This window comes from Dendrobates tinctorius, unplaced genomic scaffold (assembly GCF_039654945.1).
Source record: "Dendrobates tinctorius isolate UK_male_01 unplaced genomic scaffold, ASM3965494v1 ptg000166l, whole genome shotgun sequence".
Taxonomy (NCBI): domain Eukaryota; kingdom Metazoa; phylum Chordata; class Amphibia; order Anura; family Dendrobatidae; genus Dendrobates; species Dendrobates tinctorius.
In genome coordinates this window covers 7,074,408-7,100,537 of record NW_027361833.1, presented here as the reverse complement: position 1 = coordinate 7,100,537, position 26,130 = coordinate 7,074,408, and the positions used below count along the sequence as shown (strand labels likewise).

The 26,130-nt window shown below is 45.4% G+C and overlaps 2 protein-coding genes across 6 annotated transcripts in view; one reads left to right on the top strand and one right to left on the bottom strand.

The window, feature by feature from the left end:
- GK (glycerol kinase) overlaps positions 1 to 19,381 on the bottom strand; it is an 88,628-nt gene extending 69,247 nt beyond the window's left edge. For 3 of the 5 annotated variants that reach the window (XM_073550672.1, XM_073550676.1, XM_073550673.1), the window contains exon 1: positions 19,253 to 19,381. In XM_073550672.1, coding sequence (XP_073406773.1) covers positions 19,253 to 19,360 — 108 coding nt within the window. In that variant the 5' untranslated portion in view covers positions 19,361 to 19,381. Of the gene's footprint in view, positions 1 to 18,644; positions 18,837 to 19,252 lie in introns of those variants that run through there. The other 2 variants (XM_073550674.1, XM_073550675.1) reach the window with 2 other exon arrangements.
- Positions 19,382 to 23,246: 3,865 nt separating this feature from the next.
- The window catches only part of TASL (TLR adaptor interacting with endolysosomal SLC15A4), a 28,652-nt gene continuing 25,768 nt past the window's right edge, over positions 23,247 to 26,130 (top strand). The window contains exon 1 of the mRNA XM_073550635.1: positions 23,247 to 23,552. The gene's annotated coding sequence lies outside the window, so the exon portion shown is untranslated. The remainder of the gene's footprint in view (positions 23,553 to 26,130) is intronic.

Sequence of the window (26,130 nt, the reverse complement as noted above, 5' to 3'; positions counted from 1 at the left end):
GCTGGCTATCGCTGATCGCGCGAGAAGCTGCTGGATCATTTCTCTTCGGTCACTTCCTGCGGCGCTTCCTGCTGTGATGACGAGCGAGGCGTGGAGCCGGGCGGGAGGACGCAGGATCGCCGCGTCTGACAGGTAAGTAGCGATCCCCGTCCCCAGCGATGTCGCTAGTGAGATCTGCCTGTGTGGCAGCTCACTAGCGACCACCTAGCGATGCACCAGCGATCCTGACCACGTCATATCGCTGGTCGGGATCGCTCGTGAGTCGCTAGGTGTAACGGTACCCTTAGACCTTCCTTTATTATACTTAGTATCCATGAACTCACGGATATTTTTTCCCAGGCCTGGAGAAAGTAGGATACTCTTCCCCCGAACCGGGGAGTACCTTCATTGTGGCTTTTTGTTGTCGGGGGGGTTTGTTAAACATAAAGCCCTTATTTTTATTTCAACTATTCTCCCATCCTTCTTTGTTCCCTTTTTTTTCCTTCTGTTCTGAAAAGGCCGTTTGTATGCCTGACTAGGGAACCCGGGAAAGGATTTTTTCCTTGTGCCCTGCCTTGTTCAGGATGTCGTCTAGTGTTGGGCCAAATAAAAATTCCCCCTCGCACGGGATTGCTTACAATTTGTCTTTTGTCTGTAAGTCTCCCAGCCAGCATTTCAGCCATAAGGCGCGTCTTGCGGCATTCGAGAAGGTGGCTGTTCTGGCTGCCAGCCTGGTCGAGTCTACAGACGCATCCGCCAGGAAGGCTGCTGCCCCCTTCATTACAGAAACTGATCTTTGCATTGTTTCTCTGGGGACTTTTTCCTTTATTTGTGAATCTAAGTGATCCAGCCAGACAATTAGGGCGCGTGCCGTGCACGTGGCTGCTATGGCTGGCTTTAGCCCCCCTGCTGCCGCCTCCCACGCATTTTTTTAAAAAGTTTCTGCTTTTTTGTCCATTGGGTCCTTCAAGGTGCCCATGTCTTCGAAGGGCAGGGCAAATTTTTTAGAAGCTTTTGCAACCGCTACGTCTAATTTAGGTGCTTTACTCCATAGGGAGCAAGCCAGGTCGTCAAAGGGGTATTTCCTCTTGGGTGTTAGGACTTTTTTGTCTGACTTTTTCCACTCTCGTTTAATTAGGGTGTGGATTTTGTCATTGATCGGAAAAGCCCTCCGTTTTTTTGTTCCAGCCCACCGAACATCAGATCTTGGGCCGTTTTCTTAGGGCGTTCATCTACTAGCCCCATAGTTGTCCTCACCGCTTTTACCAGGGTGTCTGTTTCTTCAATGGGGAAGCAGCTATGTTCCCCTTCTGAGGATGATGAAGAGGACTGGGAGGATGATCAGTTACTTGAGTCAGATAGTTCGTTTTCTGACTCACTAACACTGGACTCTGGCGATCTATGCCTGGACCTACGTTTTTTCTTTGAGGTTCTAATGCTCGTAAGGGCGTCTTCGACCTGAGTTCTTATTAGTGTTTTGAGATCTAAAGCAAACCTCTATGCACGCCGCACAGAGCTTTTTCTCCCACTTAGGGGGTAGCTCCTCCATGCATATAGCACATACCATGTGCTTGGATTTGGCTGTGCATTTACACCCCTGAAACAGAAAAAAATTAACAATCGCACATTAGCGAGCGGGCATTCACAGAGATCACTCACCCTCCTTGTGGAACGAGAGATACCGTCTTGGGCGTAGGGATTATTCCCACCGCTGAATCCATTCTGGCTGTGCTGCCATGGTGGAGCTTTGGCTACACCGCGATCCTGTGTGACCGCTGCTGCTGGTGCTGGGCAGAGTTGCGCTGGCGCTGTTCCTACGTTTGCCACGGCCCCTGCTTCGGGGACAGCCGCCGCGTCTCCTCTTTCTGCTTTTCGCTCATGGTGATCGCTCCTTTCCCCTTTAGTGGGGTTTTATATATGAGCGCTTTTTTTTTTTTAATTTGGCGCTGCCCTCTACCCAGCGGTCCCTGTGCCCCCACCGGAAGTGGCTGCCCGCACATGCGCACTGCGGATTTCCCAGCAGTGCACTGCGCCCCCATTTTTAATGGCGCTGTGCTTGCGCGCGCGCCCTTCCGGTGTCCTGTGCGCGCCCGGTGCCAGCGTTCTGCATGCGCCTGCAGAGGCCCCGGCTCCCGGTGGCCGCCGCCACCCTCCACCGCTCCGAGGCCCTGTACCTTGCAGCTCCCGGTGGCCGCCGCCGCCACCCCCCCCTCCGAGGTGCAGCCGAAGCCCTGTATCTTGCAGCTCCTGGTGGCCGCCGCCACCCTCCACAGGCTGTTCCAGGCCCGGCTTTCGGCAGGGGGACCTCCTTTAGTGACCGCCGCCACTACTCATAGGAGGCAGCAGCCCCCTCTTTTTTTTTTTTTTTTTTTTCTTCTTTTCCTGGGATTGGCAGACTTGCTCTAATCTTCACTGCCTCTCCCCACTCACCCTCAAGGCCCGCCGACCCTTGTGGTGGTGCTTCGGGGGAAGCCAGCAGAGGGCCTCGACTCAGCCGAGGCAGGGAGCCCCGCTGCCTATTACCGGACTGGTTTGGTCCCCGGCATCTTGCGTTGACTGCAGGTAGGTGCTGTAGGTTCCTCGTCAGGGACAGGAAACCAACTGATGTGGGAGAGAGGCACCGCCTTTTTCATCTGTAGGTTTCCTGTCCCTGAGGGCGGATCCCTCTCTCTCCATCATGGGGGAAAGCGAAATCAAGGATTCTAGGGATGGTCAGGCAGGAGGAGTTGACAATGGTTTCCCCATATTGAGAGAAGAGATTTTTCCAGATTTTCTTATAAATAACTGAAGTCACTGGTTTCTTGCTGGCTTGCATCATCGTGATCACCCGATCTGCCAGACCCTGAGACATTAGGATCTGCCTCTCAGAATCCAGGCTTTTAAATTCAATAGGTCTTTATTGTGATGTAGGAAGTGGAATTTGAGAGAAGGTTGTCCCTTTCTGCTGTTCTGGAAGTGAAGGGGATCTTATATAGCCATATGACTTAAAAAAAGAAGGAAGCCAGCTCCTTTTCAGCCAAAAGGGTGGGATCAGTATTATCATAGCTCGATCTTCCAAAATCTCACTCAAGGCCCTCAGGATCAACGGAAAATGCGGGAAGCAGATTCTCGTCCCAATTTTGGGACAAGGCGACCCCATCTGGATTGTCCTCCGGGTTCAGGGAAAAGAAGCTTGTCACCTTTGTGGTTTTTAGGGATGCAAACAGGTCTACCTAAGGGATAGCCCAAGGTTGGGTTACCTGCTGAAACACGTCTGAAGACCATACTGATTTCCCTGCTGAGAAAGTCTGCTACTCTGTTCTGTGAGCCTTTCAGGTGAACCACCAATATAGAAAGGACAGTCCCCTTCACCCAATGGAAAGTTTGTAAGGCTAGAGCTTGTAGAAGAGGACATCTCAGCCCCCCTCTGAAGAATAAAAAAAGACCGCTGTGACGTTGTCCAGTAAGATTTTGACATATTTGCACCTGAGATGGTCCTGGCATCTCTGGAGAGTCTCCCATACTGTAAAAATCAGTACAGGGTATGTTGCTCACAAGAAAGTCCTTTTACCTGACCGATCCATGCAAATAAGGACACAGTCACCATTGGTTGAGTGCATAAATATATCCAGAGAGAAAAAAAGGTAATGCTGGATCCTTGAGTTAAAAAGATCCTTATTTTAATTTGAAAAACATTTAAAAAAAAAAAAAAAATTGCATCAGGGTAGTCAGTAACTGGTTGACTGGAGTGGTATTGTGTTTTTACGCGATTGCATCATATTCTGTAATTTGTTACGACTAAGGCTCTTGCCAAAACGCGTCAACCAGCTACTGACTACCTGATGTGATTTTTTTAAATGATTTTCAAATAAAAACAATTAGATTTTTAATTCAAGACTCCAGCATTACCTTTTTTTTCCCCCTCTTTGGATATAGTCTCGCATACTGCCCACATTTTACTCTTTGAGGACCTCATACAGACTTTCTGGAGACCAAGTTCCCTGTAGGTATTGACCTTCCATCTCAGCATACCAACCTTGCTGACTTGTGCCGGTTGTAACCCAGACACATGAGGAAAAAGGATCCAAGACACCCCTCAGAAATGTCGGCCATGTCAATTACCTTTTAAGCTTTGCAGATATGACCTTTTTTTTTGTTTAGTCCTGATGGTAACCTGTTCAAGGCAGCTAATATCACTTTTTGCAGAGTTCTCGAGTGGGTATGACCCCATCGTACACTTAGAATACAGGACGTCATTAATCCCAATATTCTCATTGCAAGTCTGATTGAGACTTGCTTTTCCCCCTGGAAGGACCGAACTCTGTATTGGGACAGAAAAGATTTTCTGGGAGTTGAGCAGAACACCCCAGAAAGACCTTTTGTGTCCCAGGCACTAAATTGGATTTCTCTAAATTGACGAAACAACCCAACTTATTCAAGGTGAGAATAAATTCTTGAGAGATGGCAGTTGAATTGTTGCACCAAGTCTGCCACTAAAAGGAGATAGCCCAAGCATGGAATGATGATTATCACTTCCTTCCTCAAAAAGAGCACTACCTGTGTCATTAACATTTTGAATGTCTGAGGGGCCGAGGATAGGCAGAATGGAAGGCACTGAAATTGAAAAGGATGAACTACCCAAATGTTTTAGCGCAAACCTCAAAAACTGACAAGAAGGATGGATGGTCACAAGGTAATATGCATCTTAAATCCAAGCTTCACATTACTGAATCCTTCCCTATTAAAAGGCATTGTTAATCTTATTGTCTCTATTCTGAACTTCCTGTACCTGACCCACAGGTTTAAGGGTTTTAAAGGGAACCTGTCAGCAGGATTGTGCATAGTAACCTACACACAGTGTCAGGTTGGTGCCATCATACTGATTAAAATGATACCTTGGTTGATGAAATCCGTCTTATGGCTGTTCTTTTGTTAATGATGTGCTCGTGTATTAAGGCAGGCTTCATGTATGTGGTGCTCTGATTGCATTATGAATATCTAGACTGCTAGTTTGCATAATGAATATCTGTATATACTTTAAAAAAAAAAAACGCTTCTGCAGGCAGGTGCCACAACTCTGCAGCAAAATCGCATGTGTGTGTGCCAATAATACTTTTTTTTTTTCAGGTTATTCAGCTAGGGGAAAAAAAATCAATATGAAAATGATGTCTGCCATGCCTGCACAGTAGTTGCTATCATTGTGCTGCTGTGATCCAATAGCTGCTCCTGCGCATGTGCCATCTTACTGGAGAAAAAAAAAATTCTTCCTCCAAGATGGCGCCACCTGCACAGTAGCAACTCGGAGATAGCCACAGAACATTTTCCCACAAGGATTGTGGTTTGGAAAGGTACTCTTTGGCAAAGATCAGTTGTTCCTTTTCGTCAGCAATGGTTTCTTCCTTGGCCTTCACCCATAGAGCTTTGCTTGGTTTAGTGTACGGCGTATGGTACTTATTGATACCATGACCCCAAACTGTTTCAGGTCTTTGGATGCTTGACGTGGTGTTTTTTTCCACCATTCCCACCACCATTTGAAGACATCTCATCAATTTTCCCTCTCCCCCCCCCCCCCCCCCCCATGTCCAGGGAGGTTCTTGACGGTTCCATGCTTGGCAAATGTAGCGCCCCACCAGGGCCTAGCGGGGTACTCGGTATCTCAATGGGAGTTGTCACGGAAGCTGTGACCCAGTCTGTGGCCCTGGGGCTCCATGGCAAAAAGAGGATGAATGAACAATGAAATAGAGTTTATGAATAGTTCGTGACGCCACCTGTGGTGTTAGGCCGACGCTACATACAGATCCTTTGGGACTGGTGGTGGGTTGCAGCCAAGATGGTGAAGCTCTCCACAGGTGGAGCTGTAGTCCCAGGGCAGTGTAGATGTAGCAATGGAGGAGAGGCACAGGCGGTGTAGAGGTTGGTGCCCAGATGTAGCAGTGCGGGGTGTAGTGATGCGGGAATAAGTGGAGGACACCAGGGCATGTAGTTCCAAAGCTTTACTCACAGTCTGCAGTTCACACCGATGCCTGCCTCCGTGCTGTGTCCTCCGGGTCCTGGGCTCAGTCAACCTCCAGGCAAGATAGGATGCTCCCTTCCAACACTCCGCCAACATGTACCTTTCTGAACGTCTCCTCTATAGCGCCTTTAAGTGAAGTACTCCTAGTACCGAGTTACACTGGAGTGCCTCCTGACAGATGTTCCCAAGAACTATACTTGTACGGCAGACAGCTGTAGCCTGCTTCGGGGACTCCCTACTCCTGAGTCCCGGCTCACTTTCCAAGTTGCTGTTGTGCCCCCAAGTCTTAGATGGGAGTAGTGCATTTACAGCCCACTACTCCACCGATGTCTGCTGCAGAACCTTCAGTATCCATACAACCTCGAGGACCGGGCCCCGGCCTTGCGCTTAGAACTTCTAGGCAGGGTTCTTCCTCTAACCCATGTCCTCTGTGTTCCCTTTTACTCCTTCGTTCCGTACTAATCCCTCTCTCTCATAGAAGGTCAGGTTTCAGTCCAATGTCTTTCTCCTTCTTTCCTTTCCTGTGCCAGCTGGCTCAGATCACTGAGGCAGCTGCAGCACTCCTTCCACCATCCCTCTTCCAGGGATCCTCACTCCTCTCCGAGTGACTCTCTCTCTCGCACTCAATGACTGACTGACTGACTCTTCCCGCTCTTTATGTATTCTAAACTCCACCCGCCTCCCAGCACGTTTCGTGTTCCAAGCAGGGAACCACCAAAGGTGCTCTGCTACTCTCTAAGCATGGAGCCACAATGTGGCTTTGCTACACTACTTTGTGGAGAGGGGTGCAGGTGTTGGAGCGTGGTTAGGAGTTCCACAGGGCCTACTATGAGGCTTTTTAAAACACTGAAGTCATCATTAATTGCATAATTCATGTCACATGGGCACCAGCAATTAATCACAGGTGATTCTCAATTGTGATTTACCACAGGTGAGTCAAAATGTGTTTCCATACTAATTTAATGTAAAGGATGCCAATACCAGGGTCACAGCAAGCTGTAGGTTTTCTATTTTTCCCTCTCATTGTTTTTTTGTTTTAAATTATTGTTTATCATTTGCTCTTTTGTATTTAACACGAGTGCTCTGTAGAAAAAAAAAATACTTGATTAATTTTTTTGGGGAGATATTCCACCTTATGTACTTCGCTTCATGGGTGCCAATAACTATGAGCAGGACTGTATGACTACAAACCATGCACATTTCTAGATTAAACGTGCGTAGGATTTTTTTGCAAAAGGTCCTGATTTTAACCTTGTGTGTTTTCTATATCTTTATTGGATCAATAAAGACGTTTTTTATTTGAAAAATGTGGAGGTTTGAGTGTTGGACAAAATTACCATTTTTTCACATCTTCACAGACAATACAATGTGTGCTCATGGTGGGGATGTTTAGAAAATAAATAAAAATGGCTTTAAAAAAAAAACCTTTACCTGACTTTACATTTATGGGACTTACATTAAATTCATACATGACATTCTGCTTGAAAAGGTTTATCCATAATGGTGTATTACTTAGCATTTCACATGAACCAGTATATGAATGGCTTAACTACTAAAACACTAGCTCAGGCAAACTAAAGAGGATTAGATGGAGATAAAGTGCAGATTAAGATGATACTAATTGGCTTTAAGATCTTAAATTACTTTGTTTTCATGCTGTAAAATGATACCTCCACTGGGATGAATATTGCAATAAAATATAGCCCCCAGTCAGTGACTATTATGTAAGCCCCCATATACCTGAGCAATGAAGGCATATTATAGGTCTAAGGAGGATTCCTGATATTCAGGCTGTCTTCTGAGTGATCACATTTTTTGGACTATGCTTTCATCTGCTTATGTAACAAAAAAAAACAAAAAACAAAAAAAACACAACAACAAATAATAGAAGAAAAAGTCGAAATTCACTTCCTATGGGCCCCAAACAAAAACTGGGGAGTTCATGGCATGCTTCTGCAAAATGTGATACATGCAGATTAATGCCAAGTGACAGTAAAGCCACATGTTTAAATGCCCATAGAAGTAATATAGGGAAACAAAACCCTCTGTAGAAAGGCCAGCTCCACATTTTCGTGGGCCCCGAGGCTAAAGAGTCTCGGGGGTCCCTTTAACACATACCACAATTCATGATGCACAGATACAGCAGAGAAATATAGGTATAATACAATGTCAAAGATTTCACTTCTTACATTACATGAGTGATATCTAGTGTAAAGTCTACAGTAGCTCAGAAACCGGACAGCACAGTTCTCTATACAGTGCTATGGGCACCATATAGTGCTCCATACAGAATAAAGAGCCCCATATATTGCTCCATACAGAATAATAAACCCCACATAGTGCTCCATACAGAATAATGAGACCTATATATTGCTCCATACAATATAATTAGCCCCATATATTGCTCCATACAGTATAATGAGCCCCATATATTGCTCCATACAGAATAATAAGCCCCATATGCTGCTTCACAGTACAATAAACTCTGTATATTGCTCCATACAGAATAATGGGCCCCATATATAGTGGGCCTCATATAATACTCCATGCAGAATGGGCACCATATAATGCTCAAGTATATGATGGGCCCCATATATTGTTCCATGCATAATATATAATGGGCTCCATTACTCGCGTCATCTGACCTGAAACGTCACAGTCGGAAGAGACAGCATCAGAGGAACGGGGAAAGGTAAGTATTTCAAGTACTGGGGCCCTGAGCATAATGGGGGGCCCTCCACCTGCTCGAGGCCCCGGCACTTGCCCGGGTGCTGATGTCGGCCCTGCTCTGTAGAAGAGCTGTCATCCAACATTCAAATTACAGAAACTGTAATATTATAGACACAATTACATACAACTAAAATCTAAATGTTCAGAAAAACAGTAATAAATACAGTTAACGACAAAAAAATAAAAATACATAAGCAGTTTACACAACAAATAGTCAGATACTAGAAAGATTTAGATCTGTCATTCATTCCTTTAAATTTAGGGCAAAGGGCAGCGCATTGTAAAACGATTGCAACACTGTTATATAGGTCTAATGAGCTGGAACAGTATATAATCTATCCTGCTCTTTACCCCAAACATCAGTAACCTGACGATGTATAAGCTGCCAGTGTAGGAAACAGTATTTTGCCTGCATTACTTTCACTCAGTTTCTCCGAGAGCTACTTGACCTTCAGCATTGGACAGCAACCTTCTGTCTGCTCAGTGCAGTACATCGTGGATGGAGCAAATGAGCCATGTATTAGAGTCAATGCCGCGTGCATAACAGGTGTTTAACAAAACATTTACTCAGACAAATCATGAAGCGCTTCAATAAGCACGATAAGATGCAGAAAGACATCACACCATTCACGTGGATCTGTAAGGTGTCCGATGATATCCTGAGGGCAACAGTCAATATCAGAGACCCTGGACTCCGAGACATATTGTGTTCTACTATTTGACTCAGTGGGGAACGTACATAAAGTGTGGATGGGACTAGGCAGAAGGGGCAAGGTCACAGAGCAGGACAAATTTACTACAATTTATTTACACCAGAGAGTATTGTAATTGTAAGTATTGTAATTGTTCCTGCCGACTTCAACTCAAAAATATTTCACGAATCCGTTCATTCCTCACCCAAGAATCTGCAAAAACCCTAGTCCATGCCCTCATCATCTCTCGCCTTGACTACTGCAACCTCCTGCTCTGTGGCCTCCCCTCAAACACTCTCGCACCCCTCCAATCTATTCTAAACTCTGCTGCCCGACTAATCCACCTGTCCCCCTGCTATTCCCCAGCTTCTCCTCTCTGTCAATCCCTTCACTGGCTCCCAATTGCCCAGAGACTCCATTACAAAACTCTAACCATGACATACAAAGCCATCCACAACCTGTCTCCTCCATACATCTGTGACCTCGTCTCCCGGTACTTTCCTGCACGCAACCTCCGATCCTCACAAGATCTCCTTCTCTACTTCCCTCTTATCTCCTCTTCCCACAATCGCATACAAGATTTCTCTCGCGCATCACCCCTACTCTGGAACTCTCTACCACAACATATCAGACTCTCACCTACCATCAAAACCTTCAAAAAGAGCCTGAAGACCCACTTCTTCCGACAAGCCTACAACCTGCAGTAACCACCGATCGACCAAACCGCTGCACGACCAGCTCTACCCTCGCCTACTGTATTATCACCCATCCCTTGTAGATTGTGAGCCCTCGCGGGCAGGGTCCTCTCTCCTCCTGTACCAGTTATGATTTGTATTGCTTAAGATTATTGTACTTGTTTTTATGTATACCCCTCCTTACTTGTAAAGCGCCATGGAATAAATGGCGCTATAACAATAAATAAATAATAATAATAATTGTAATTGTAGACCGAGGCTGATGTAAATTTGATTTTCTGGTGCACACACAGCAAGAAATACCTTTGAATTATTAAGAAAATAAATCTTAAATCAAGCGCATCTGAGGCTAATGGGATTTGGTCTTAAAGGGAATCTGGCAACAGGATTTCACCCCCCTCTCCTAAACTATTTATATGTGCATGTAGCTTTTTCAAAGACAAGTCCAACAGGTTCTGCTATTACTGAGATATCAACGTTTGAATTGATTTGCAAAGGAGACGGAAGATCTGAAGCCTCTGTCACTCCAGCTCTATCTCTATTCTCTGCCTAGTAGGTTCATCCTCCTGCTTTATTGACGGCTCCTTTGTCTGAAGTTACACAGCATAGAGGCGGAGAGACAGGAGGAGGCCGTGCTGGGTGAGGAATAGAGCTGGAGAGACAGAGGCTTCACATCTACCATAACTTTTCAGACTCATTTGCATATCAATTCAAAAGCCAATTTCTCAGTAATGGAAGAATGGACTGGGAATCCATGCATAGAGAAAAGGTCGCACTCATCGAGATGGAAGTTTCATTGGTTTATTGACATATCATGAACATGTCAAGTCGGGGGAGTGACATAAGGAGTGCAAGAAAGGCTGACAACGGCCGTTTCGCGCTGCTCGAGCGCTTCAACGGGTCAAAAAAAAAAAAAAAAAAAAAACACAAGAAGAATGGACTGGCCATGTAAAAGCATAGCTGAACTTGTCTTTGAAAGCGCTACATAACGAGCGAAGATCTCATGCGTCGCACCGCCAACATCCTGAAACCCAGCTCCGAGAAATCAGTGGCACCTGTCTCGTACTGCTAGAACAACCCCCACCTCCCAGCCCAGGGCCCACAGCATCGCCCCACTCCTGCCGCTGGCTTCCTGCAGCAGTGACCCTGCCTCCTGTGACAACGCTCCATCGCTGCAACCTCCCCAGTAAGCTAAATTCAGACTATAAAGTGGACCCCCCCATTTACACATTAAACATTTTTTTTTTTTCCCATTTTCCAAATTCCTAAATTTGGGGGGCATCTTATGGTCCGGTGTAACTTGTAGTCTGAAAAATATGGTATTTCAAAAAGTACAAGCTTTTGACTCATAATATGTAAGAAATAGAACAGGAAGAGAACGGGAGTCAAACCCTAAATAATAAATGGGACTTGTTAAGGGTAGTCACAGCCGGGAACAACTCGTCAATTAATTAACCATTATGTTCATGTAAGTAGCTGCCTAAATGCTGCTGGAATCAATGCAAACAAAAAACAATAAGTATCTCTGAGCTCCTATGTTATTTTGCCATCACATAGTATAGGAAGCATACATCATACAGTCACATTCAGCTGATTTGTTGCCGAATTATCGGTGACAAATAACTTATTCAACTGAATGAGGTTGATCAGTAGGATCAACCTTTTAAGCCGTCCATATAGACATGTAGGTCATAGGAAGCCGAATAAAATGATATTTTGATATCTGCAATCAATTTCTTAATATGTAAATGAGCTGTTCAGAACTAAGTTGGGACCTAGATCTGTGAGAATCTGCCTTGGAGCTTCTTTGAAATGAAAAGGGAGAGTTGCCAAGTGATGAATGACAGTCTGCTCTACGTGGATCACCCTGGTTTAGCCCTTTTCCCTTAACCCCTTTCTGCCATGTGACGTACTATCCTGTCCATGTGCCCTGGGACTTAATTCCCAGGGACGGGATAGTACGTCACAGCGATCAGCGGCGCCCACGTGGTGAGCGCCGTTGATCGCGGCCGGGTGTCAGCTGATTATCACAGCTGACACCCGGCCCAATGTGTCATGGGCGATCACGGACCGCCCCCGACACGTTAACCCCTTGCACACCGCAATCAAACACGATTGCGGTGTACCGCGGGTTAAAGGGAAGCATCGGCAGGGAGGGGGCTCCCTCCGTGCTTCCCTGAGCCCCCCACAGCAGCGCAATGTACAGCGCTGCTGCGGGGGGGCTCCATCCCTGCAGGTCCCCGAATCCAAGGGGACCTTCGGGGGCCTGCAAGGAGCTGGCTTCCTCAGTGCCTGCAAAGCGCAGGCATGAGGAAGCCTTGTGCAGTGCCTGTGACAGATTGCTGATATGTCACAGTGATCTGTGATGTGACAGATCAGCGATCTGTCACATGACAGTTATGTCCCCCCTGGGGCAATGTAATAAAGTTAAAAAAATAAAAAATAAATCGCTAAATAAATTAAAAAAAAATATTCCCTAATAAATTCATTTTTTGGAAACAAAAAAAAAAAAAAACACACAAAACAATAAAAGTACACATATTTGGGATAGTCGCGTCCGTAACAACCCGCCCTATAAAACTGTCCCATTAGTTAACCCCTTTAGCGAAACCCTTAAAAAATAAAATTAAACAACGAAGTAAAAAATAATGATTTATCATACCGAACAAAGTGCAATAACGCGAGATCAAAAAGACGCATATAAATATCCATAGTACAGCTGAAAACGTCATCTTGTCCCACAAAAAAACGAGCCATCATACAGCATCAGCAAAAAAATAAAAAAGTTATAGTTCGCAGAATAAAGCGATGCAAAAATAATTTATATAAAATTGTTTTCATTGCAAAAGCGCCAAAACATAAAAAACGACATAAATGAGGTATCGCTGTAACTGTACTGACCCGAAGAATAAAACCGCTTTATCAATTTTACCGCAGGCGGAACGGCGTAAACGCACCCCCCAAAAGAAATTCATGAAACGCTGGTTTTTGTTCATTCTGCGTCCCAAAAATCAGAATAAAAAGCGATCAAAAGATGTCACGTGCCCGAAAATGGTACCAATAAAAACGTCAACTCGTCCCGCAAAAAATAAGACCTCACATGACTCGGTGGGTCAAAATATGGAAAAATTATAGCTCTCAATATGTGGTGATGCAAAAACTATTTTTACAATAAAAAGCGTCTTTTAGCGTGCGACAGCTGCCAAAAATAAAAACCGCCATAAATAGTAAATCAAACCCCCCGTTATCACCCCCTTAGTTAGGGAAAAATAATAAAATTAAAAGAAAATGTATTTACTTCCATTTTCCCATTAGGGCTAGAGTTAGGGCTGAGATTAGGGTTAGGGGTGTGTTGGGGTTAGGGCTAGGGTTAGAGTTAGGGGTGTGTTGGGGTTAGAGTTGGAGTTATAATTGGGGGGTTTCCAGTGTTTGGGCACATCAGGTGCTCTCCAAATGCAACATGGCGTCTGATCTCAATTCCAGCCAATTCTGTGTTGAAAAAGTCAAATGGTGCTCCTTCCCTTCCAAGCTCTGCCATGCGCCCAAACAGTGTTTTACCCCCACATATGGGGTATCAGCCTACTCAGGACAAATTGCAAAACAACTTTTGGGGTCCTATTTCTCCTGTTACCCTTGGTAAAATAAAAATCGAACCTGAAGTATTTTTTTTGTGAAAAAAAGTTAAATGTTCATTTTTTTTTAAATATTCAAAAAATTCCTGTGACGCACCTGAAGGGTTAATAAACTTCTTGAATGTGGTTTTGAGCACCTTAAGGGGTGCAGTTTTTACAATGGTGTCACTTTTGGGTATTTTCTATCATATAGACCCCTTCAAAGTGGCTTCAAATGTGATGTGGTCCGTAAAAATAAAATGGTGTTGCAAAAATGAGAAATCGCTGGTCAACTTTTAACCCTTATAACTTCCTAACAAAAAAAAATTTTGGTTCCAAAATTGTGCTGATGTAAAGTAAACATGTGGGAAATGTTACTAGTTTTTTGAGTGCCGTATCTCTGTGATTTAAGGGCATAAAAATTCAAAGTTGGAAAATTACAAAATGTTAAAATTTTTGGCCAAATTTCTGTTTTTTTCACAAATAAACGCAAGTTATTTGAATGAAATTTTACCACTAACATGAAGTACAATATGTCACGAGAAAACAATGTCAGAATCACCGGGATCCATGGAAGCGTTTCAGAGTTATTACCTCATAAAGGGACAGTGGTCAGAGTTGTAAAAATTGGCCCGGTCATGAACGTGCAAACCACCCTTGGGGGTTAAGGGGTTAAAATAAGCTTTGTAGGCAGGTTCTCAGGGAGATCTGTGTCCGGCCCTTAACAGCACATTTACATATTAAAGAAAAATGTGGATTTCCCTGGAATAAGTCATCGAATCGCAGATATCAAGGTATCATTTGATTCCACTTAGTATAACCTACATGCCCATATAGACGGCTTAGGATAGACTGTCAGAACAACTGCAAACAGTGAACTAAGTGAGACAGCAATGGATTTAGGGTCTGTGCCTACATCATGCTGATCTCACATGAGGCATCAAAAAACCTGCTGATAGATACCCTTTAAAATTGCATTCTTTGATGGAAGCACAGGGCTAAAGTATTTCAGGATACAAGCTAAGTGATATTATGTGATGCGGCTATTAATAGTTATGAATGTAATGCCGGGACTGATATGACCGGGAATACTTGGCCAAATATAACCCTCACCATGAGGACACCATTTTCCCTCTATATACTGCTCGTCCCCAAATCTACCAACATATTTACACTTTTATGATAGGGCTTATCTTCCATATGTTGCACCTAGACTTGGCATGGATGTGCCAAAAACAGTCCAATAATAAGTGGTTGGAAAATATTGAGTTTATCTAGGGTCACACTGGGAAAATTACTGCTTATAGGGTAGAGGAGGATCTTTCTTAAAAGAGCAGCTTGGATTGTGTGCCTCTCCACTCTTCCTCCAGACTCTGGGACTTTGATTTTCACGGTCTAGTGTGATGTATCCACAATCAGTGACAGTTTAGGGAGCCATGTCATCTGCTGGTGTTGGTCCACTGTGTTTTATCAAGACCAAAGTCAGTGCAGCCGTCTACCAGGAAATTTTAGAGCACTTCATGCTTCCCTCTGCTGACAAGCTTTTTGGAGATGCAAATTTCTTTCTCCAGCAGGACTTGGCACCAGTCCACACTGCCAAAAGTACCAATACCTGGTTTATAAACAACAGTATCACTGTGCTTGATTGGCCAGCAAACTCACCTGACCTTAGAAAATCTATGGGGTATTAAGAGAAAGATGAGAAACAACAGACCCAAAAATACAGCTGAAGGCTGTTATCAAAGCAACCTGGGCTTCCATAACCCCTCAGCAGTGCCACAGGCTGATCGCCTCCATGCCACCTCACATTGATGCAGTAATTGATGCAAAAGGAGCCCCGACCAAGTACTGAGTGCATTTACTGAACATACATCTCAGTAGGCCAACATTTCGGATTTTAAAGTCATTTTTCAAGCTGGTGTTATAAAGTATTCTAATTTACTGAGATAATGACCATAATCATCAACATTAACAGAAATAAACACATGAAATAGATCACTCTGTCTGTAATGACTCTATATAATATATGTGTTTCACTTTTTGCATTGAAGAACTGAAATAAATTAACCTTTTGATGATATTGTAATTTTGTGAGACACATCTGTATGTACAGTATTTGTCATATCCTCAAACTGAAAGGGTCACAGCACAAGCAAAAACCGCAAAAGGGGCCACAGTTATTTCCATGCAAAACAGCTTTCTCAGTGGAAAAGCGATGGTTTCCCACCACTAACCATAAGTGTAAGGCTAGTTTCACACTAGCGTTTGAGCGCAGCGACGGCCTGCGCGCGGCCGCCGCTAAGCCCCGCCCCCTGCAGCACCTCCGCCGGTAGCTCCGCCCACCAGCGCATGACGCTGCATGCGCCCTGCGTCCCCTATCTTTATCACTGGGGGCGCAGGCCGTGCGCAGTATGCGTTTGGCGGCGCATGCGCCTTTTTGACGGTGCGCCGACGCAACCAAACTGCAGCAGGTTGCGTTTGGCGCAGGTCGGCGCACCGTCAAAAGAACGCACGCGCCGCCAAACGCACACTGCGCACGGCCTGCGCCCCCAGTGATAAAGATAGGGGATGCAGGGCGCATGCAGCGTCATGCGCCGGTGGGCGGAGTTACCGGCGGAGGCGCGGCAGGGGCAGGGCTTAGCGGCGGCCGTGCGCAGGCCGTCGCTGCGCTCAAACGCTAGTGTGAAACTAGCCTAAGGCTGTGTGCACACGTTGAGTGTTGAGGGTGCAGAAGTTTCTGTACCATTTTGCAGCTCTTGGCAGGAAAAACGCAGCTGCAATAAAAGGGCATTTTCTTCCGGATTTGATTGAAGTGAATGGTGAAAAACGCACATTTTTCGAGCGTGCTGAAGTCACTCGGTTAGCACCTTATCTGAGCATGTTCACTCATCACCAATTATAAGGCCTCAATACAAAGTGTCAGCCAAAACAGTCGATATCTGCGAGCTCGGCCAATATTAGTCTGACAGGTATAGGGGGCTTATGACCAAGTAGTTCATTGGTTGGTCAAACGGACATTCACCAATTGTTTGAATGCCGGTGATGAAGTGTGAAGGCCAAGCTTTATTTTAAATACATGAGGACCTTCAGACTTCTTTACTAGTAATGATCAAGCACCGAAATGCTCGAGTGCTTGGTACGCTAATCGAGCACGCCGGACGCTCAGTGTCGGTAACTAAAGCTAATTGTGGAGTGGAAATATTCATATGCTACATTCATACTCAGATTCCACAGTGAAAGTGCAAAAGTCCAAGGAACACAGTGTAGAAGTGCAAGAACAATATAGATCAGGTGCACCTTTCCACCATTACTACTACTCATGAAATAGGTTCTCAAAAAGGATTTTTATGAACATGAAGGATCGCCTACAGAGAGACTAAGATCTAATGATGACACTGACCGTCTATCAGAAAAATTGTGCGCAGATGGGGGTGATTTTTGGCAAAGCACTTTGTGACTACATATGCACAGTGGGTAAGAGACCAGTACAAGGCTGCCCAAACACTAGACCATGGTCTGTAGGTCCTATCAAAATGGACACGAGCCTTCAGTTATTCTGTATAAAGGCTGTGGATGCTCCATGCTGCAGGAAGGCAAGATCCTACCAAATACCTCCCTTATATCAAGGAAAGAAATAAGCACATCCAGCCAATCTGAACGCACATGTATGTAGGTATGCCGGGGGGAACAATGGTCTACGTTCTGCAGAAGAACTTCTCAATACTATGGAGGTCATTTCTTAATTATTACTAGCCTAAAAAACTCACTTTATAAACATTACTATGGTAGCAACTAAATAGGGATAGACAAGAAAATGCACAAAGAAGAAAAAAAGATTATATATACACACACTATTATATAGCGTATGACAACATAGAAAAAAAAACAAACCACACAGCCTAAGGACACAAGTTGATCTGATTTTCCACTGTAATTATACTACGTAAGAGAAGATATATGTAACTATTCCTTGCTTGCACATATTGTTTTTCTGTATTCGTATGGTAGGAGGAAAAGATGACTAGTGTTATTGGGTCTCATCCGTATCGTCTGGCCTCAGTGTGCGGCTAATCTGGTGGAGACACCGTAGTAAGCGCACCACTGATAAAAGGCCCAGGCCGGACACCAATGGCACCCAGTCTGCCCACATCACTCTCCTCCCAGCTGAATGGCCAGTGCTGACCGCAGAGAAAGCAAACACCATGCCTTGCCATTCCCCAGCTCAGGCGGAATAATTAACAAGAAAAAAAAATTATACGGAAACCTCTGTAGACAACATCCAAATGGTGCGAAGGTAAAATAAACAGCTACAATCTATTGGGCACGAATGATGGAAGACCGTACAGAAGTACTAGGGGTGGAGGAAAGGAGAGTCCGCCAGCTAAATAGGAAAGGGTTCTTTACAGTTAGAGCAGTCAGAGTGTGGAATACCCGACCACAAGCGGTAGTAATGGCAGACACTATAACAGCTTTTATACAAGGGCTGGACGATTTCTTCAGTACACAACATTGTGGGTTAATTTAGTGACAAAATGTAGAATTGGTGCAGAAAGCTTGAACTTGATGGCCGTAGGTCTTTTTTCACCCTATGGAATAACCTTCATTGTAGGGACATTATTGTGTGTCCTTTGTAACAAAAGCCCCTCACCAGTCTGGACCTCCTCGGGGAGGGCTGTCTATACCAGCACCACACAGTGCCCAGTGTCTCCTGCATTACACTGCAGTCACTCATTAAAGAGACAGCTCAGCAGTATTCCTCCAGTCATCGCCCTCCTCCTATCTCACCGTTCTGGACCCCGGCCAGACACCTACCACAAGTGACGGTGGTCTCAGGACAGCTGTGCCCCCCAGCCTGCTATATAACACAGCCGTGTCAGCAGGCACATCACACCCGCAATAGCCGCCAGTGTCACATGTGCACAATGGACGGGACCGGACCTCTTACCAAGAAGCGGGTGGATCCGGTGCCCTGATCAATGGCCCCCACTAGCGGCCCTAGGACCAGTCTGTTGGTGGCTGCCATGCTCCGCAGTGTGTGGCCTCTCCCCGCTCTACTGCACGCTGCCCGGTGGGCCCGGCACACACATAGCCATGCCACACCGGCCGTGACGTCACGGGGCGCCGACCACGCTGCACCAATCACAGGCTGGGGGTGTGCGGCGTGACGTCACTGACCTTCCTGCCGCTTGTCACCGCCGCTGTGTGCACGCCTGGCTCCTCACACGGGTGGGTGCCCAGGTCTCATGTGTGGGGGTCGCGCACCACCTGTCCTGGCAGAGAAGGAGTGTCACACAGGGCGCGTGACCGGAGGAGTGAGTGGCACAAGTGTGCTTGTCTGGTGACATGGGCATGCTTCCCGCGGCTGGCAGCCTCGCACATGGCACTCCTCCAGTCCTGTGATCCTACTCAGCTGGCAGCTGCTGTCAGACGGGGGCGCTCAGAAGCCTGGAGCAGTGAACCGCACAGTGTGTACGGGATTCCATGCAGGCCTGTGGGGACCCGATCTCCCTGAACCCATGAAACGGGGCCCACCGACCAGAGCGCTACACTCACCATTGCCCTCTCCCACACCCCCATCCCTCTCAGTCTCGTCTCTCCATCCGTTCCTCCGAGGCATCGCTGCTTCTTTGTTGCCGGGAACTTTCTGACGCAGCGCTGCATGCTGACGTCATCAGTCCGTGCCCCTGTGTCAGCGAGAACTAGCCGGGTCGGAAACAGAGGCCGGATTCCTGCAGCTCCGCTTCCATGGTCTCCCACGTGCAGCGGAGCGTGCCCCCTACCTGTCGCATCTGATGAGGGCAATCTGGCCATGGGCGCCCCCATCCTCTGACTGAGCAACAGGCCCGATTGCCCTCAGTATTACTGCCCTGCTAGGGCCCGGTGCAGCTGCATCGGCTACATGTATGCTCCTGCTCGGTTTAATGTTTTGTGATGCTGTTTTTCAAAAATAAATCTTTGAAGAAATGATTGGAGAAAGTAATTGGTCTTTGCTTTTACAGTGTATGGCCCCTATACATGGCGGCACTGTTGGCATCAAGCCACTATGTCATAAAACACTAGGTGCTCGGCATGAAGATGTGTGGCGGTCACATACTGCCCATTATTCCCTCCTAGAACATACACTTATTGGGAAGGATACAAGCTGCCCAATTTTTTTATCCAGTATCCCGACATCATGGAAGCAAATGGCAAGAGGATCCAACTCTATAGGCCCTAATCCACATAATAATTCAAAACGGACAATTTATTTTAAGAACACGGCAATATAAAAAGTATAAAGAAAAGTAATAATGCTGTAATTCTGTGTCCACCAGATGGTGCATGGACGTAAAGCATAATCCCAATACGAAACTGAAACCTCCAAAGAAAATGGGCAACCAATGCAAATCATAATACAATATATCAGTTTATTGGTATACGAATAAAATGGCAGGGTTAAAACTGTACCACATGATAGACACATGATGATGGCAAAAAAGGGAATAGATGTTGTCTGTGTAAAAAATGAATCAATGTAGGACAATGTACAATGAATAAGAACACTAAATATTTGATAAATTAATAATCAGTAAAGTGCAAGTGCAATAACTAAACCGATAATATCTGTGGAATATAAGTAATATTGCTAACCATGTGCAGGAATCCAATCATTGTGCATAGATACAACCTATACATAGATTGAAACACAGAAAAACACAGTATGAGAATACTCTGCTGTAAAAAAGTAACAGTAAACAGCAAGTGCTAGTAAAACGATGATAATAAAACAGGGTATTTGGTTGATACGTTTTTTGCAAAAAATATATACTAAGCCGCTCTACCAAACATCAAGGTATACCCATCAGAGCAGTCCCTAACCGATGTACAGTACAGACCAAAAGTTTGGACACACCTTCTCATTCAAAGAGTTTTCTTTATTTCACTCTGAAGGCATCAAAACTTTGAATTAACACATGTGGAATTATATAATTAACAAACGAGTGTGAAACAACTGAAAATATGTCTTATATTCTAGGTTCTTCAAAGTAGCCACCTTCTGCTTTGATTACTGCTTTGCACACTCTTGGCATTCTCTTGATGAGCTTCAAGAGGTAGTCACCGGAAATGGTCTTCCAACAGTCTTGAAGATTAGGGAGGTCTCCACCCCTCCCTTGTAGGCCATATACATATGAGCCGTCTTCCACAGCGTGTCCACATCGGACATTACCTTTCTGAATCCTGCTCATATGGGTACCATACACATGGTCAGGTTTTAAATACATCAGTTAGGGACTGCTCTGATAAGGGAAAAACCTTGACGTTTGGTAGAGCGGCTTAGTATACACTTTTTGCAAAAAACGTATCAACCAAATACCCTGATTTGTTATCTTTTTACTAGCACTTGCTGTTTACTGTTTCTTTTTTACAGCAGAGTATTTTTATACGTTTGTTATACTGTGTTTTTCTTTGTTTCAGTCTTGTGGTGGTGTGAACACTGTCCTACAGACTTGTTCACTATGTGCATGGCCCATGTGTTTATATGTCTGATGTGTATCAGAATAAAGTGCATGTGCAAATATTTAGAAAAAACTTATCAGAAAGAAAAAATATAAATATGCTAGTGCTTAAAATAACATTGTAACCCTGATTGGGAAAAGAATAAACATACCTTTATGGGATGGCGTCGGTTCAGACACTTGTTTTGGTAATATCTTTGCCATTGAGCCTCTATATAACACAATAATAGATAGTCAGCTTGTAGGTATATGGTGCCCCCATAATGGCCACTATTCACTTCTAGAATAAATGCTTATGGGGAAGGATACAGGTTACCCACTTTTTCTGTCTGTCAAGAAAAAAATACCCAGACTTAAACTGTATTTTACAATGGAAACAAATGGCCAGAGGATCCTGTCTAGATGCCGATTCACATAGTGTTGTAGCAGAATACCATTTTTATTACAAGAAGCCTGGGTTCCATCATTCTAAAACATGAATCTGTGGCATACTGCAACAAAACTGCCATGTGTAAATGTACCCTGAGGCTGTGTGCACACATCGCTTTTTTTTGCGTTTTCGCGGCGTTTTTCTGCTGCGGAATCGCCGCAAAAAAACCCGCATCTCATGCAATCCGATGGGATTTCGCAATGCTGTGCTAATGCTGCGGATTTTTCTGCTGCGGAATCGCATAGCGGAAAAATCCGCAGCATGCCCAATCTTTTTGCCGAATCGCGGCGATTCCGCACCCATAGGAATGCCCACCATGGGTAAAGTGAGAAGATCATGTGCAGATGGTACCCAGAGTCTGGAGGAGAGGAGACTATCCTCCAGGCCCTGGGTACTATAATCCTGTAAAAAATAGAATAAAAATAAAAAATAGTGATATACTCACCCTCCAGCGGCCCCCGGAGTCTTTCCCGCCTCTCACCACGCTCCCGGCATCTTCGAGCGTGACATCATCTCAGGTCCTTCACGCAAAGCATTACTGGGACCGGAAGTTGCCAGGAGCGCCGCAGAGTAGATCGGGGGCCGTGGGAAGGTGAGAATAATATTTTTTATTCTTTTTGTTATTTTAACATCCTATTTCTAATTGATGCTAATCGCTAGGAATTCGATGCATTTTACCCGCGAAGGGAGTGCGGAAGAAATGTTGCGGAAATTTCTGCAACATTTCTGAAACGTGGGTACATAGCCTAATAGTGGTACAGTTTATGATAGATTTATAAATACATTGCTGAGGACATTTTTTTTTAGCGATGTAAGATTTTCACATCATGTTGAAAAGGCTTCATTGATAATGTTCACCTATTACAGACTGCTGGCAAAAAGGGGAAACTCCTGGTGGAGGTGCAGTTGGTTTAATGCAACACAGAGTTGAATCATCAAAAGGAAAGAAATGCCTATTTTTGGCTATGAGCATTTGTATGGGGGAGCGAGGAGAGAGGTCTGGAGAGAAATTACATTAAAATGTAGGAAATGACATTTTTCATTAAAGCAATATTCAAAATGTGCCACATCCTCCTGCACTTCCTGCAATAAGTGCATTTCTTTTCTAGTTGCAACATGAAGACAGTATCTGAGATGCTTATGCATTTTGGACACATCAATTATTAAGGAAGTCTTAAAGGGAATTTGTCAGCAGGATTTGGTTAACTGTGTGCACAAGTATTAGGCTGGAGCCAGACACAACGTCTAAAAAATCGGTCCGATTTTGACGGACCACAATCGCACAAATGTTTCATGAACAGTGATCCGTCTGTCATCCGATTTTCATGTGAGGATGCGATTTTCTCGCATCTGAGCGTCCGTGTGACATCCGTTTGGTGAGATTTTGTTGGTGGCTTGCAAAATGGACATATAATGGATCCCAATGACAGGTTAAAATAGAAAAGAAAGAATAGATATATACACTGTGGTGCAGTAACCTCTGTTAAAGCTAGGGGGTGCTGTATATGCTACTCAGAATATGCATGTGGGCGTGTGTCTGAACGCCCAAGATAAAGCCTGTATGTGTCTGGCTGTATGTAATAGGACCTGTAGTGAGGTCATGGCCATGTGATCCATACCTCACTTTTGGGTGTGGTCACGTACCATATAGTGACTGAGGTCGGGTCACATGGGGTGGTGTGTTTTGATCCTGAGTGGTGAGAGTGCAAGGTCCCAGAAGGCCTGTGTGTGTTGGAAGTGTCTGGGACTGAACTTCCTGGAAGGGCACATGGAAAGGCCCGGACCTGGTAGCGCTGTGACGGCTCTATGTAGGGGAGCTACTGCCCGGCTGTGGATCTGGAACTGTAGATGGCCTAGTGAGGAAGGCACTGTCTGGAACGGTGATCCCAGTGCGACCGCTTCCCTGATAACCCGTGAGGGATAAACCGTGAGTAATGCTGACCGGGGTCAGTAAGAGACTGTGTATGCTGTAAAACTGAATGCTTAACAGACACTGTACTGGTTTATGCTGCACAATAAACCGTATGGACTATGTTTGTGTTGAAAAGCCTGTGCCGGACCTGGTTTATCTGCAGCCCAGCGAGTATCCCCAACCAGAGTAACCAGCGCTACCTTACAATATATATATATATATATATATATATATATATATACTGTATATATACACTGTATTTTCCGCTTTGTAAGACGCACTTTTTTTTGGGGGTGCGTCTTACAATGCGGATATACCGCTTACCCGTAAGTAGCCCACCGCCGCTGCCTGGGATGTCCGCTGCTGCTGCCCCAGATGTCCGCGTCCGCTGCCGCTGCCTGTGATGTCCGCCGCTGCGGGGGGCTCTGCCGACATTTCGTGAAAGGCCAGAGCCCCACCCAGCAGTGCTGTGCTTTCCTCCTGTGCGGTAGACTCCAGTAACATGGCCGCCGGGAGGCGGCGCAAGTGCAGACGAAAATCTCGGGAGATGAGATTTCAGTGCAGAGATCTCACCTCCCGAGATCTCCATGCTGAGATCTCCATCTGTGCATGCGTCGGCGGCCATTTTACTGGAGTCCACACACACAGGCTGAAACTATGGAACTTCCAGGGGGCTCTGGTCTTTCAAGAAATGTCAACAGAGCCCCCCCGCAGCAGCGGACATCCCAGGCAGCGGCGGCGGGCAGCAGCCGAAATCCCAGGCAGTGGCGGTCTCGGACACCCTGGGCAGCGGCGACGGGCAGCAGTAGACACCCTGGGCAACAGCGGCGGGCAGCAGCAGAAAAGACCCCTGTCAGCAGCAGAGACCCCTGGCAGCAGGAGAGACCCCTGGAAGCAGCAGCAGAGACCCCTAGCAGCACCCCAGCCACCACCCCTGGTAAGCAATAAGACAGTGCATGGATTATTAGAAGCACCACCATTTTATTAAAACAAAAACATTTTTTCTTTTTTTCTCCTTAAAATTTGGGGTGCGTCTTATAATCCGGAGCGTCTTATAAAGCAAAAAATACAGTATATATACACTCACTGGCCACTTTATTAGGTACACCTGTCCAACTGTGTGTTAAGACTTAATTTCTAATCAGCCAATCACATGGCGGCAACTCAGTGCATTTAGGCATGTAGACATGGTCAAGACAATCTCCTGCAGTTCAAACCGAGCATCAGTATGGGGAAGAAAGGTGATTTGAGTGCCTTTGAACGTGGCATGATTGTTGGTGCCAGAAGGGCTGGTCTGAGTATTTCAGAAACTGCTGATCTACTGGGATTTTCACGCACAACCATCTCTAGGGTTTACAGAGAATGGTCCGAAAAAGAAAAAAAATCCAGTGAGCGGCAGTTCTGTGGCCGGAAATGCCATGTTGATGCCAGAGGTCAGAGGAGAATGGGCAGACTGGTTCGAGCTGATAGAAAGGCAACAGTGACTCAAATTGCCACCCGTTACAACCAAGGTAGGCAGAAGAGCATCTCTGAACGCACAGTGCGTCGAACTTTGAGGCAGATGGGCTACAGCAGCAGAAGACCACACTGGGTACCACTCCTCTCAGCTAAGAACAGGAAACTGAGGCTACAATTTGCACAAGCTCATCGAAATTGGACAGTAGAAGATTGGAAAAACGTTGCCTGGTCTGATGAGTCTCGATTTCTGCTGCGACATTCGGATGGTAGGGTCAGAATTTGGCGTAAACAACATGAAAGCATGGATCCATCCTGCCTTGTATCAACGGTTCAGGCTGGTGGTGGTGGTGTCATGGTGTGGGGAATTTTTTCTGGGCACTCTTTGGGCCCCTTGGTACCAATTGAGCATCGTTGCAACGCCACAGCCTACCTGAGTATTGTTGCTGACCATGTCCATCTCTTTATGACCACAATGTACCCAACATCTGATGGCTACTTTCAGCAGGATAATGCGCCATGTCATAAAGCTCGAATCATCTCAGATTGGTTTCTTGAACATGACAATGAGTTTACTGTACTCAAATGGCCTCCTCAGTCACCAGATCTCAATCCAATAGAGCATCTTTGGGATGTGGTGGAACGGGAGATTCGCATCAGGGATGTGCAGCCGACAAATCTGCGCCAACTGTGTGATGCCATCATGTCAATATGGTCCAAAATCTCTGAGGAATGCTTCCAGCACCTTGTTGAATCTCTGCCACGAAGAATTGAGGCAGTTCTGAAGGCAAAAGGGGGTCCAACCCGTTACTAGCATGGTGTACCTAATAAAGTGGCCAGTGAGTGTATATACGTATACATTGCTCAAAAAAAATAAAGGGAACACTTAAACAACAGAATATAACTCCAAGTAAATCAAACTTCTGTGAAATCAAACTGTCCACTTAGGAAGCAACACTGACAGACACAGCAAACCTTCTTGCCACAGCTCGTATTGATGTGCCATCCTGGATGAGCTGCCTGACCCACTTGTGTGGGTTATAAAGTCCGTCTCATGCTACCACAAGTGTGAAAGCACAACCAACATTCAAAAGTGACCAAAACATCAGCCAGAAAGCATTGGTACTGAGATGTGGTC